This window comes from Symphalangus syndactylus, chromosome 13 (assembly GCF_028878055.3).
Source record: "Symphalangus syndactylus isolate Jambi chromosome 13, NHGRI_mSymSyn1-v2.1_pri, whole genome shotgun sequence".
Lineage (NCBI taxonomy): Eukaryota > Metazoa > Chordata > Mammalia > Primates > Hylobatidae > Symphalangus > Symphalangus syndactylus.
The window spans coordinates 26811814-26826538 of record NC_072435.2 but is presented as its reverse complement, the minus strand read 5'-3'; the positions used below and the strand labels follow the sequence as shown (position 1 = coordinate 26826538).

The following is a 14725-nucleotide window of genomic DNA, read 5'->3' as shown; positions in this document are numbered from 1 at the left end:
ATAAAGTTAACAATATTGTATATTCAAATTTTGCTAAGTCAGTAGCTTTTAGGTGCTCTTACCACAGAAATAAGTAAGTATGGAAGGTGAAGGATATGTTAATTTGCTTGACTGTATTAATCATTCACTGTGTACATGTCTATTTGAATATCATGTTGTACACATTAAATATATACAATGAAAATAAATTAAGTTTAAAAAATTAAAATAAAGAAAAGTAAATGAAAACCAAATACTGCATGTTCTCACTTATAAGTGGGATCTAAATGATGAGAACTCATGCACACAAAAACGGGAACAGACATGAGGATCTAATTGAGGATGGAGGGTGGGAGGAGGGAGAGGATCAGAAAAAAATAACTATTGGGTACTAGGCTTAGTACCTGAGTGATGAAATAATCTGTACAACCGCCTCGTGACATAAGTTTACCTATGTAACAAAGCTGAACATGTACCTCCGAACCTAAAATAAACGTTAAAAAAGAGAGGAGGTGAGGGAGAAAAGAAAGTTAAAAAATAAAATTTAAACCAAAGTTACAGTACCATTGATTAAGTAATTTACCCTTTCCCACAGACCTGTTGTGCTGGCTAGGTTCACCTTTTCCCCAGTGATCTTTCTACTTGCCCTCACACATGTTAGAATTCTATACTATATCAGCCTCTTGGCTTCCATTGGCTGTTCACACCCACTGGTATTTTATTATGTATATTGCTTTATAATAACCTTTGATATATAGTAGGACAAGCCTCACCATTTTTTTTTATTATTATACTTTAGGTTTTAGGGTACATGTGCACAATGTGCAGGTTTGTTACATATATATCCATGTGCCATGTTGGTTTGCTGCACCCATTAACTTGTCATTTAGCATTAGGTATATCTTCTAATGCTGTCCCTCCCCGTTCCCCCTACCCCACAACAGTCCCCGGAGTGTGATGTTCCCCTTCCTGTGTCCATGAGTTCTCATTGTTCAGTTCCCACCTATGAGTGAGAACACGCGGTGTTTGGTTTTTTGTCTTTGCGGTAGTTTACTGAGAATGATGGTTTCCAGTTTCATCCATAATCTTCTCCTTCAAAGTGTCTTATTCTTAGTCCACACTTTCACATGTTCCATTCCTCTCTACCCTAAATAGGATTTTGAATGAAAGGGCATTGAAATTATTGATTCGTAGATGATGGCATATTTATGTAACTGGGACATTCTATTCATTAATACAGCATATGGATCAATTTACTTAGGTGTTTGATATCTTCTTCCAACACAGTTTTATAAAGTGCTACATTTAGATGTAACACACCTTTTATAGTTCCTTATTTTTGTTAATACTTCAAGTGGTATCTTTTTCTTACACATTCTATCAACAGTTACTGGTATATAATGATGCAATTATTAAATATATCTGTATTCATTCATTTGCTAAAGTTTCTGTTATAATTTGTTTTTACATTATTTTGGAATTTTCTATATAGAATTTTATATTATCTTTAAAAGATAAAATAGAATTGGCAATATTGAAAAGTGACTGTCAAGAAGAAAAATCTGTCTTCCAAATTATATTTTTAAATAATTCATCATGTTCCATAGTGTTCTAAAAAAATTCTATCTTTCTGAGAAATTTTATCTTTGGTATCCTTGCACAGTTTCTCTGTATACCTGGATGAACCCATTGATGAAATTATCCATTAAGAGAAAAACTGTGAGATAATTTAGGGATCCTGCAATATTTTATTTAAAGGCAGGTGAATAAAGAAAATGCAGTCAAGTTAATGGAGAAAACACAATTACTCAGGACTACACCCGGCCAGCCTAAAGGGACAGAATTTTCAGGATAAGATTTTTCAGTCATCGAACAGGCAGAAGCATATCTAAGACGGTGGGCAATGGTGACCATAAAGTAAACAATTGGGGTGGTTATGGGGAAATACAAAGGTGGGAACACAAAAGTGAGGATCTGAGATGAACTCCTTCTTCATGATAAAATAAAATCATTTTATGCTCATAGGAATGACAAGAGTTAGATGGAATTGGAAGGAGCAGGAATATCCCACAAAATAACACTGAAATAAGTCTGACCTACAAATTCCTGATTGCACAAGTAAAGATGTTTAAGACTAAGAGAGAATGATGATGCTTAGGAAATGGACCAGGAATGAAAAAGTCTGGGGTAAAATCCCAAGGCTGGTAAGAGGGTTACATTCATTGAGTAGAATCCCCACCCACCTATTTATTAACCCTTCCTTCCTTCCATCCATCCATCCATCCATCCATCTATGTATCCATCTGTGTTTCCATTTATCCATCCATTCATGTGTCCATATGTACCAGTTAAAGTCCAATTACTAAAGAAGAAATCACATAAATATTTAAAACAGAGGACATTTAATGGCAGAAATTGATTACACAGTTGATGTTAGGGATGAAAAATTAAGCAGAGGACAATCAGGCAACCTAGAAATGAACAACAGCAGGAAACCAGCACCACTTCTAGGCTAGAGGACAGAGGGAAAGGGCAGTGCACCAGAGCCCAGTAATCAGGGGCACCCAGAGTCTGAGTGCTGAGCACCCCCTCTGAGTCTGAGTGCTGGAGGCTCAGAGAGGATGCTGCCACTACCAAAGAGGTTGCACAATTCAGAGAGAAAGGAAAAAATGAATGCTGCTGCTTCTCCATTTTCTTCCTGTATTTTCATCTCCAACATTAGCCTCTCATTATCTGAACCTAGATGGAAGCTGGCTAATAAAGATGCCTGATAAATGTGGTCTGGCAGAGGAAGTATCTGGAGTACATAGCAATGTAGAGGAGGTGCAAGGAAAGGGTCTGAGAGCAGAGCAGTCATGGACGGTCCATCAAACCATCATCTATCCATCCATCCATCCAGCCAGCCAGCCAGCCAGCCAGCCAGCCATCCACTCACCCATCCATCCAACCATTCATTCATCCATCCATCTATCCATCCATCCATCCATCCATCTCACCCAGCAGTACAGTTCAGGAGATAGGATATGAAACTGGACAGAGATTATTTCTGGATGAACCAAGTCAGCAAGTGATTCAAGATGCAGAGAGGTGGGCTTTAGTAAGCGATACAGGGGCTCTGTTCCTCTGGACTTCAATGTCCATCTTCTCTCCATGTCCAGAGGAGAGAGATCAGTTCAGTCCACTCTCCCAGCCATGCTCCTCTGGGACCCTCTGATCCTGTGAGAAAATGTAAGAAGAGGTTAGCGGTTAGGGCTGCAGAGAGCTCACCCTGGGGAAGACAGACAAGGCCACTTTTCCTTGGGATTTGGGGGCTCAGAGACTGGGTCATCTGAGCAAGGCACTGCTCACCTAGTGCAGCAGATCCAGGTGAATCCACAGACGAATGTGAAGCTGGTCCCCATGAGGATTCCCCGAAGCAGTGTGAATCCCAGGGTCTGTAAAACACCTTCTTCTATAGAGATAACGGAGTCACCTAAAGGGGAGGAGAGGAATAAAGTGTTTTTCCTAGACCTCATCCCACTCACAGTCCCAACCTAGAATCCAGGTGCCCTGTCCGTTCTTCCCACCAATGACTCACTCTGCACAGAGAGGCTAATGGAGATGTGCTGGGAGCCCAAAGGGTGCTGAGCTTGGCAGACAAATTCCCTCCATCACCAGACTCCACTGGGGGCAGCTCTAGGACAGCTGACTCTGAGGACTGGGAGAGATTCAGGGCTTGGCCTTTCCGGGTCCAGCTCAGCCTGGCAGGTGGGTTGCTGTCAGTCACACAAACAAGATGCAGGGATTGGTTCTTCAGGACTGACAGGGAGGTGCCATTCTCCAAGGCTACAGGTGCTGGGAGTAGAGGGGAGAAAAGAAACTCAGCAAGAGAGATACCAAGAGAGGCACATGCGGGCCTCGGGTTCAAATGTACAGAGGGGTCCCCCCTCCCCTTCATGACGCAGTTTGGTCTCTTCCCCTTCTCAATTATTCTGTTAGTTTAGATGCAGACCCCGTGAGGTACAGGAATAGAGGAAAGGACTTTGTCCTTGATGAGAATCCCAGTCAAGATCTCCTGGCCACTTCCTAGTTCCCACACCCTCTTTCCTGTTATATTTACCAACATCTCCAGTTACCCTAATCATTTATTTATTCATTCTGCAGCCCTTTACTGATCCTTGTTTAAATGAGGTGCTACTGAGAGGGTATCAGCTCCTGAGGGTCTCACAGTCTAATGGTTATAAGAGGCCCAGGACTAGCTCTTCACTCTGCAATATGGAAGGTGATGTGATGGAGTGACTCAGGTGAAGGAGGGTGAGCAACACAATAAGGCAGAAAGTCAGGGAGGGCTCCCTGGAGGAGGAGGGGTTAAGCAGAGTGAGATGGACAAGTGGAAACAGACAGTGGACAATATTGGAGCAGAAAAGCATGTTGAGAGAAAGGAAGACCAGTGCAAAGACAACTGTGAATAGAAATGGCCTTGGAGTTTCAGGGAATGGAAATTAATCCTATAAGGGAAGAGGACAGAAATGTGCATAATCATGTGGAGAACAGGGTGAAAAGAGGAACCTTTGGCAGGATTATATATAAATATAAAAGTAAATTAAATATAAACATTAATATAAACATGTGTTTGTGTATATACACATATACATTATGTATACTATGTACATTATGTATAATCTCAGAGGCAGGAGTGCCAGAATGATAAACAAAGATTTACAAGCAAAGACTTACAAACTCAACTACATAAAACAAAACTTCCATGGCACATCCAAGCTAAATGAAATCAGGAGAGAGTGATGAAATTGACAAACTTTTCTGACCGATGACAAAAATACTGGAAAAGACATTTGCAATTATATTATGGATTAGTGGTTGCATTGCCTAATATAAAAATAACATCCAAATCCTGAAGAAAATAAGCACAAGCTAATGACAATGGGAAATTGTATGAACAGACAGTTCATAGCATGGCAGAACACAACAGAACGGACAATGTTAACGGCAATTAAACCTCGCCTTCATGCCGAGCTAGAGAAATGCAATTAAAGCTATGGTGGGGTACATTTTTTATCAGTAGTCATGGAAAAATCAAAATCATTGCTAATGTATTTGGTTGTCGAGGTTGGAGTGAGGCACAAACTAACACATTGCATGGGCTGGGGAGGACGTGGGGATTGCCAAAATGGTACAACCACGGGAAAAGCCATGTGGCCACACCTCTCAGAATTGGTAATGCATGTGCCCTTTGATCAAAGAATTCAAATTTATACAGACATATTAACTTTCTTGCAAAATATATGTAAATATTATTTATCGTAGCAGTGTTTATAAGTAGCAAATGACATATATGCAATGGAATATTTTGTAGTTGTGAAAAAAAATGAAGTTCTTTATTTACTGGCATAAAAAGATCTCCAAAAATTATTAAATTTTAAAAAATAGGCCAGGCCCGGTGGGTCATGCCTGTAATCCTAGCACTTTGGGAGGCCGAGTGGGGTGTATCACCTGAGGTCAGGAGTTCAAGACCAGCCTGGCCAATATGGTGAAACCCCATCTCTACTAAAAATACAGAAATTATCCAGGTGTAGTCGCGGGTGCCTGTAATCCCAGCTGCTCGGGAGGCTGAGGCAGGAGAATCACTTGAACCCGGGAGGCGGAGGTTGCAGTGAGCTGAGATAGTGCCATTGCACTCCAGCCTGGGTGTCACAGTGAGACTCCATCTCAAAAGAAAAAAAAAATAGGGTGCAGAACAGTGTATCAAGGATGTTTTGTGTGTAAAAAAGCATGCTCACATGAAATTTTTATATTTACTCCTAGACGAAGATACACATGCATAAGGCATCTCTGGATGAATGTATCCAAAACAGTTTACAATGGAGGCCACAGAGGAAGCAAACTAGGAGTCTGGAGGGCAGAGGTGAGACAGGTGCATTCTATACATGCCCCCTTATACCTTTTCTTTATGAGATCATGTGAATAAATTGCCTGGGAAAAATTCTTAAATTAAAATTGTTGAGAGGAGAAGCTGAATGAAGAGGCAGGAAGGCAACATCTGATTCTCAGATTTGGTTCTGCTAGTGTTGGAGAAAGAGCTGAGAAGTCCCAGAAAGCTGCCAGGCTGGGCACAGTGGCTCAAACTTCTAATCCCATCACTTTGGGAGGCTGAGGCCAGCAGATCGCTTTGAGCTCAGGAGTTTGAGACCAGCCTGGGCAACATGGTGATTCCCTGTCTCTACAAAAACTACAAAAATTAGCCAAGCGTTAGTGGCTCACACCAGCAGTCCCAGCTACTCAGGAGGCTGAGGTAGGAGAATTGCTTGAGCTTGGGAAGCAGAGGCTGCAGTGAGCCGAGATGGTGCAACTGCACTCCAGCCTGGGAGACAGAGTGAGACCCTGTCCCCGCCCCCCCTGACCCCCAAAAAATTCATCGGATAAAACAAAACAAATCCTCCAAAGAGGTCTAGGTAAGTGAGGTCCAGGAAAGTGTCTATAAGATTTGACAATAAGAGGCCAGGCGTGGTGGTTCACACCTGTAATCCCAGCACTTTGGGAGGCCGAGGTGGGCAGATCACGAGGTCAAGAGATCGAGACCATCCTGGCCAACATGGTGAAGCCCTGTCTCTACTAAAAATACAAAAATTAGTTGGGCATGGTGGTGCACGCCTGTAGTCCCAGCTACTTGGGAGGCTTAGGCAGGAGAATTGCTTGAACCTGAGAGGTGAAGGTTGCAGTGAGACGAGATCACACCACTGCACTCCAGCCTGGTGACAGAGTGAGACTCCATCTCAAAAAAAAAAAAAAAAAAAAAAGATTTGATAATAAGAAAGTCTTTGTCATGGTGGTGAGATTAGGGAGTGTTCCCTGGGGCTGAAATAGGGCACAGAGGATTTAGATTTAGGAAGTCTTCTGGCAACTATGCTGGAATTCCTGATCTCAGCCCTCCTATCATGCAAGCTCTGAGACTTAGAGTCTATTCTGAGGTGTTGGAGGTGCCCTCCCACCCTAATCACAACCTTAGAAAGGAGGGCTTGTCTCCTACCTATGTTATTTCCACGGAAGACACTGATGGTCAGGTTCTGTGGAGCATCTGAGTTCAAAAGATGACACATCCCTCTTCAGTTTTGAGTGTTAGGGGAGCATCCTTTTGGTCCCTTCCCCTGCCCAGAATCCAGGACCCTGCTCCAAGTATCCCATATCGTGACTCTGTTCCCACAGCCACTGCCCAAAATAATTCAGACTCACAGGAGATATTGAGTTGGATAGTCATCTCTGTGGTTACATGAAACCTTGGGAAAGTCACTTTGCAGGTGATATTGGAGCCGTGGCTCCAGGGATGTGGGATGATGGTGATCTCTGAGAAGTGAGGTGTCCCAGGGCCCAAGCAGATGACGGTTCCCCATGTCCTGGAAAAGATGAGCAGCTTCCTGCTTTTACAGGCTGCTGACACGTAGCAGGTCAGGTTTGCAGGATGGCCAGATTCCAGAGTTGCTGGGACTTGGATGTCAGGTGTCTGGGTGAGGGCTGAGAAGGAGAGAGGCAGAGACCTGGGACACAGAGAGGGGACTTCCAGGGTGTGAACTGAGAAGCGGCCTCTGTCCCAGCCCCAGGGGTGGCTCCCCTATCTGAGCCCTAGGCTCCTGGACACAGGCACCCCTACCTGTCACGTTCAAAGACAGTGTCTTTTGCTTGAAACTGAATTTCATGACAGGACCCCTCTCCAACCAAAAGAAATACACTCCACCATCTTTCCTCCTGGTGTCTCTGATACTCAGGGAACAGTTGTTGGTCTGGGGGTCCCCGAGGAAATGAAAAGGGTCCTGGCTTCTCTTTTGCAGCTTCTAGCTGGGTTTGTTTGTGGCCATGGGAGGATCCCAGTGTTCATTGACCCCTTTCCGGAACCAGAAGATGTAGAGTGGGTCTGAGTGACTCCATCCGTCACTGGGGTAGGAGAAGGAGCAGGGCACCAGGACACACAGGCCCTCCTGCACCGTCACCAGCTCTGGAATCTGCAGCTCATACCCCGTGTGGTCCTCCAGGGACACTGTGGAGAGCTCAGCATTTAGGCTTGTGACATTGAGCTCCCACCAACCCTCCCACCTCTGCCCAGCCCCCTCACCTCCCCACGCAGTGACAGCAGTAGCAGCAGGGATAGCATCTCTTGAGACTGGAAGGGCTGTTTAGAGCCCCCTTCAGACCATCTGAGGAGCCCTTCCCAGCAGACACCTGGTATCTATTTTGAGTTTTTGCCTCAAACCCTTCCCTCCAACAGAAACACCCAAACCACTTTTGGGGAAGTGAAGGCTGAGCCCAATTCACCACAGGGCCAATGACACCCTAGCAGGGAACTTTGTTCCTTTCCCTTCCCCACTCAGACCTCAGATTATGCCCCCTGAAGCCAATTCTTCACCTTGCCTCAGGAGAGCTGTGGATTTGGGGTCATTCTCCCACCATGCAGGGAAGGAGATGTTGGAAGCTGGGTCCTACCTGGGACTGAATCCTCCTATTCCACACTCTTCTTCAGATCTGGGCACGTTGGGAGCCTTGGGAAGCCGTGGCTGAGCTCTCGAAGTTCTCTGAGCAGGGAAACCCGTGGTGCAAGGGTTGAAGCCTGGGGGCCATGAATGGAGCCCCTGACTTAGGTGGGATATTTGTTGCTTTCTGATGCTTGTTTGGGTTCAGGGAGGAGCTTGGGCTTGCCTCACAGACCTTTCTTGGGTTTCTGTGTGAGCTCTGCCTTTGCTGTGGGGCTTTTTTTCTTCCAGAAAGAACCCAGGAAGCATTGCCATTTACTGCTCTCACTGCCCTGAACGCCTGCCCTGAACCCCTGCTCTGCCTACCCTTTGGATTTCTTTCTCTTCGCAGGCTCTTGCAGCAGATCCTGATGCCCCTCCTTCATGCTTTACCCAATCCTTCATCTGTCCCACATCCACTAAGACAACAACATCTCCCTTCCTCATCCCGCCTCCTCCCAGTAGACATCTGGCCTATGGGCTGCCTTCCTGAAAACTCTCTGGCTTGTGGTTACATGAAGCCAGAGTCCACTTGTTGTTATGAGCACAGGATCTTCCTGAGCCAGATAATGTGTGTTTAGCTTGATCCTAAATGAGTTTCAACCTAACACTCTCATCTGGCCTCTCCTAGCTGAGTCTGGATGTCAGCTACCCATCCATTTGACAGGTATTGAGCACCTTTGACCTGCCCCAGAAGTGGCATCACATTGACCTGTCTCAGAAATGGCATCAAGGGCAAAGAAAAATGACCACATCAAGACCCCTCCTACGCAAGAAGACATGGGATGACAGAGAACCAATTCTGCTAGTGACAGTGCAGCTATGGTTTCTAGGACAAGAGTAGATGAAGGGATTTGCCGGCTGCTATAACAGGATCCAGTAAAGGGGCTGGCCCTAAGGGGTGAAGGTGCAGATTCCTCCCTCAACTCCTGAGGAGTCTGACTGGCACTTCTGATATTTGGGGCTCAGGAAGTTAAAAACTATAGAAAATGTTAATTCCCCACTCATAATACAATTGGCATGTACTATTCCCGTATGTGCAGATTAACTCTTAGCTGTGAACATATGCAACTTGGCATTCCACACTCAACCAGCATAAAGTCAGACTAGGCGTCCCATGGAGTTGATGCTCCCAAGAGCACCCCTCAGCCTATGCTGGTGGATAACACCTGGTGTGGGGGTGAGTGAGAAAGAACCCAGTAGAATAGCCTTTCTCCTCCCCACTCCTTCCTCCACCCATGAAGACTATTCTTTATTCAAGAGAGACATGAAATTGAGGCAGAAGTGTGCTGAGAAATATTTAACTGGATTTCCAAAAAATACATATTCATAACAAATTTTACTGACATAAAGTATTTGTAGCACACTGTTGAGCACCCAATTTGTCGCTGTTCAGGGTGCCACTATGTCACCCTCATGGACCTAGGGGAACTGAACAAAGGGTGGTGAACGTGGGAACAAAAGACAAGAGACAAAAGAGTATATTCGGAAGAAGGCGTCAGGGGGCACCTTGCCTCTAGTGGACAAGGGCCCTGAGCTTTACATAGCCCTCCGTATTTATTAGGCAAAAGAGATAGCGAGAAATGGGGTGGAAGAAGAGGTCAGCTGCTTGGTCCAGAGTAGGCTTGCAAGACTGCATTCTCTAGATGTCCCAGTAGATAACTTCAAGGAGCTCGGCGCCAGGAAGCAATGGCCCTCAGCAAACCTTCTGGCGGTGGGAGTAGTCGTGAGTTTGCCCACATCCTGCATTCATGATAAACAGTTTGCTGTTTGATCACATAACCTCCAGTGGAACGCTGAGTTGGTCATGTCCCACGGGACTTCGTCTCCCTGCAGCACATAACTTTTAAATAATAATAAAATGTACTATACTTTTTACTGTAAATTCCACATAGTCAACTGATTCTCACAGAATGCTTTCACTGATTTTTCTGAACTTTTGCAACTTTAGCTAACTTATAATGGCAATTGATGAACAGTACACTGTGTAGTTATGAATGTTGGTTGATATTTTCATTTCAATTAAGGAGTAAGATGAAACAGAAATAATGAGATGTATGGTGGGATTTTATTCATCTGTCAATGACAGGAGTAAACTCTTTGCTGAATCAGATAAGTTTGGAATATCTACACTAGAAGAATATTTTCTGAATTCTTGTGCTATTTACAATGTAATGACTGCAGATATTAACATCTTTTAAGTTGCATTATTAACATTTTATTCATCACTATATCAAGTGTAGACAATCAATAAAATGATAAATCAAGACTTGATGGATAGTATTTTCCAATTTCCGTAGTGTAAACACTTCTATCATGACTGACTTCAAGCTACAAATGTGACTTGTGTAAAAATATAATTTCTGATTATTTCCTTAGAAGATATTTTTAGCAGAAACTGGATCACCTTTTCAAGGGAAAGTAATATGTTTGCAAGACAATGATGAGTATTCACAAACTGCTTTCAAAAATGGCTGTAACGGACCATGCACAGTGGCTCACACCTGTAATCCTAGCACTTTGGGAGGCCGAGATGGAAGGATTGCGTGAGGCCAGGAGTTTTGGAAAATGGCTGAAACAGTGTCCATTTCCCCAATCCTGAATGAGAGTAACCATTGCCTCTCTTGTTTCAGGAATTATTAATTTTTCCAGTTTTGTTAATTGGCAGTTTGCATAATCATTCTAGACACAAGAATAAAGGAGATCACGCTCCTGATTAAAACCTGTCAGCGACCTTCATTCCTCCAGCCAAAGCCCTCAGCCATTTTCCCACATAAACCCTAAGCAGACTAAGAATCTCATTTTCATAGACTTGCCCAAAGTTTGTCTTCAGGCCACATGCAAGTTCCAAGGGCTCCTCTTCCTCTACTTCTGTGGAAGGTGCAATATCAGAATATGAATGAATCAGAATGATGTTCTTAGAATCTTAATATTGGATCCATTTGAACAGATCAGTAATTGAACTTTGGGAAAACTTCAGCACACTTCCTTAGCATACAATTTCTTGTGATGCAAATCACAACTGCTATTTTGTATTTTGTTTTCTAATCCTATATCTCAGAATGATGAAGCCTCCTTTTACCAGAGGTCTTAGAATAGGTTTGCTTAAAATGAAATATATGAAAGAAAAGGGTCATTTTAGTCAGTGGGCGAGCATTTATCCTTAGCTATAAATGAAGGTGATAAACAGTTTCATTTCTGTATATAGAATGGTCTCTTCAATACTATATTTTTTGAGTAAAGTTTCTTTTAATGCTCTTGGTTGTTTACTTTCTCTGATTTCCAGGGGAAAAAAAACCAGGCATAATTGCTATTAGATATTTTGAGGGCAGGCATCTTGTTGAGATCATTATTTAATAAGGTGTTGAGTCATGCAGGCAGTAGATTGGTTTGAGTTGGCCAGGATGAGAGTTCTTGGCATAGTTTAAAGCAAAGCATTTGAAATTCTGAAGTCCTCATAAGTTGCAAACAGTTGTCTTTATTTTTTGAAGCACTTTTATCTAAGTTTCAAGAACCAGAATTGTTTTTCTTTTTCTTTTTTGACTTTCATCTGCACAAGACTTTTTGTCTTTATTTTTTTAAGCCTTTTAATTTTGAAGCACTTTAAGTTTCAAGAGCCAGAATTCTCTTTTTATTTTTCTTTTTTGACTTTCTTTCTTTCTTTTTTTTTTTTTTTTTTGAGACGGAGTCTCGCTCTGTCGCCCAGGCTGGAGTGCAGTGGCGCAATCTCGGCTCTCTGTAAGCTCCGCCTCCCGGGTTCACACCATTCTCCTGCCTCAGCCTCTCCGAGTAGCTGGGACTACAGGCGCCCGCCACCACGCCCGGCTAATTTTTTTTGTATTTTTAGTAGAGACGGGGTTTCACCGTGGTCTCGATCTCCTGACCTCGTGATTCGCCCGCCTCGGCCTCCCAAAGTGCTGGGATTACAAGCGTGAGCCACCGTGCCCAGCCTTTTGACTTTCATCTACACAAGATATATGAAGATTCATAGTCAGAAAGTTCTGTCTGTCTTCTTGAGGAATAGCCAACTCCAATCTTAAAAAATTCTTCTAGAATGTCATAATCAAATTTTTAAACTTCTAAAGATTAGAATAAATGAAATAAAAAAGCAACCACAGATTGGAAGAAAAATGTTTGTGATATGTATATCTCTAAAAGACTTATTTTTAGAATAAATAAAAAATTCTCACAACACAATAATTTTAAAACACAAGGAAAAATGGGTGGAAGATTTGAAGATGTGCTTCAGCAAAGAGGATAAATGGCCGTTCAGCACTTGAAAAAAATGCTTGATCTGGGAAATGCAAATTAAAATTACTATGAGATACTCACTAAAACATATTAAATTAAAAAGACCAACAATACTAAGTATTGATAAGGCAGTGGAGCAACTAGAATTACCATGCATATGATAAAAGACATCTATTAAAACCTACACCAACTTTCACCCTAAATAAGGACAATTGAGGCGCATTCTCATTTGAATCAGGAATAAGACAAGGATGCCCACTGTCACCACTATTACTTGACATTATTAAAGAGGTTATAGCCAACAAGGCAAAACCAGAAAAATAAGCAAGAAATGTAAAAATTAGAAACTGAAAAATATTTCCAGTATTTGTAGATGACGTTCAAGTTCCCATAGATTTTAATATCATAATCTAATAATAGAGACAAATCCCATAACTTTTGCCATATTCTGTTGGTAAGAAGCAAATCTTAGACTCCATTTGCACTCAAAGGGATGGATTTATACAAGGTGTGACTCAGTAGGTGTCACCTTAGGGTATGCCTGCCCCACTAAGAGTATGAGGGTGCAGTTACCCCTCATCTTACAGATATACAGGTGTCCCAGTGGAGGGACGCCTTCACTTGCCCTGAACATACACATGCTGGGCTATTGTACTTAAATCCTCCTACTTGTATCTCAATTTTCACTCTCTGCATTTTCCTTTTTTTAAATAAAATGTACCAAAGCCCTAGGGTAAAACCTATGACACAGTAAATAGTCTCAGATTTATAAGTGGAGAAAATTCAAAAGTTCTAAGTCTGGGGAATTTCTTAGTAACTCAAATAAAATGTCACACTTTCTCACACAGTAAAGAGAAGTGTTTTTATTGCTTTTACACTATTTGTTTACAGTAAATATATAATTGATTTTTTAAAATAAAAGCAAGTTTCATGCTTCATATAACAAAGTTAGGTTCAGATACTAATGTGAAAACTGAACTATTCCTGGGGAACCATGTTCAAAAAAATACTTCATTGGCTAAGCAGTCTTATTTTATGATTCAAATTGACTAAAAATGAGGTATAAAGTAATTAAAAGTAATATGGTGGCTTTAAGTGCAGAGATGGGGTGGCAGAAGCTGTGAACACAGAATGTAAAATCGGTAACTACAAAATGGCACAAACTACTAAAGCAACATATTTAAATTATTATTTTTTAAAAAAGAAGGATCATTTCAGATCTTCACCTTCAGATCCTCACTCAGCCCTGCCTCCTATTTCCCATAATCAGCCTTTTTTTTAAATTTTATGATTGCTATTGCTCACCTTCTGGAATATATTTTTGTTTATTTGATTGAACAACCTCTTTCTGAAAATTCTGCCCAGTTGGGCTGGCTGACATTGATCTCAGTAATTGTGTTTTTTTCCTTTAACTTGATTATATTTTTTTCATTCGCCTCTCTTTAAATGAAGTGTCCCAAGAGCCCTAAATTCTCCCTTCAGGTGGTCGCTTGGTAGGTTACTTCATCAATAGGTTCATCCAGGTATAGAGAGCAATGGTGTAAGGATAACAAAGATACAATTTCTCAGAAAGATAACATTTTCAAAAGTGCTATTAAAGATAGTGAGTTGTTTAGAAATTCAAGAAAAAAAAGTCTTTCAATCGGAGGGGAAAATATAGAGAAAAAGCATTTTTCAGAATACATGTCAGTTTCTCCTAGAAATATATATACACAAGTATTGAATAAGTCACCTGCCAATGTAGGACCCAAGACTTTTCATCTGTGACATTCCATTTGTCCTTGGCTGTACGGAATAAAAGCCTTTTGACGATGGCGGCCTCCGATATCATAATCCGTACGGTTGCGGCCATGCCGTCCTCCCGACGAAGTTTCTGAAGTTGAATGAACCACAGAATAAAGGTACGCCGTTATACGCCATGATAACTGCTGGCGGAGCGTAGCTTCAAAAGTGTTAGTGGGCATGCGCGCGGTGCAACAGCGCCTACAGAAATCCTAACG

At 42.2% G+C, this 14725-nt stretch overlaps 1 protein-coding gene and 1 long non-coding RNA gene across 3 annotated transcripts; both read right to left on the bottom strand.

The window, feature by feature from the left end:
- Window positions 1-3471: 3471 nt before the first annotated feature.
- Window positions 3472-8860, bottom strand: LOC129459489 (sialic acid-binding Ig-like lectin 6). Its single transcript, XM_055236251.2, has 5 exons — window positions 8802-8860; window positions 8449-8628; window positions 7207-7508; window positions 7004-7051; window positions 3472-3813 (listed from the first exon to the last, which is right to left on the bottom strand). Exons 1-5 carry the CDS (start codon window positions 8858-8860, stop codon window positions 3500-3502), a joined length of 903 nt encoding a protein of 300 aa, XP_055092226.2. The 3' UTR covers window positions 3472-3499.
- A 1094-nt stretch (window positions 8861-9954) lies between these two features.
- On the bottom strand, window positions 9955-14717 carry LOC134732256 (uncharacterized). Of its 2 annotated transcripts, none has more exons than XR_010115234.1 (2): window positions 14458-14717; window positions 9955-10317 (listed from the first exon to the last, which is right to left on the bottom strand). It is a non-coding gene; the product is annotated as an uncharacterized lncRNA (long non-coding RNA). The 2 variants fall into 2 exon arrangements; XR_010115233.1 differs by having other exon boundaries at window positions 9955-10217.
- Between the last annotated feature and the right edge of the window lie 8 nt (window positions 14718-14725).

What these genes read in the sequence shown, in the direction of transcription:
- LOC129459489 (XM_055236251.2), bottom strand. Translation starts at nt 8,860, where the DNA reads ATGAAGGAGGGGCATCAGGATCTGCTGCAAGAGCCTGCGAAGAGAAAG. An exon ending in ATAGGAGGATTCAGTCCCAG is followed by an intron (nt 7,509 to 8,448) that starts GTAGGACCCAGC and finishes TCTGTGTCCCAG; the next exon opens with GTCTCTGCCTCTCTCCTTCT. An exon ending in TATCCAACTCAATATCTCCT is followed by an intron (nt 7,052 to 7,206) that starts GTGAGTCTGAAT and finishes TTTTGAACTCAG; the next exon opens with ATGCTCCACAGAACCTGACC.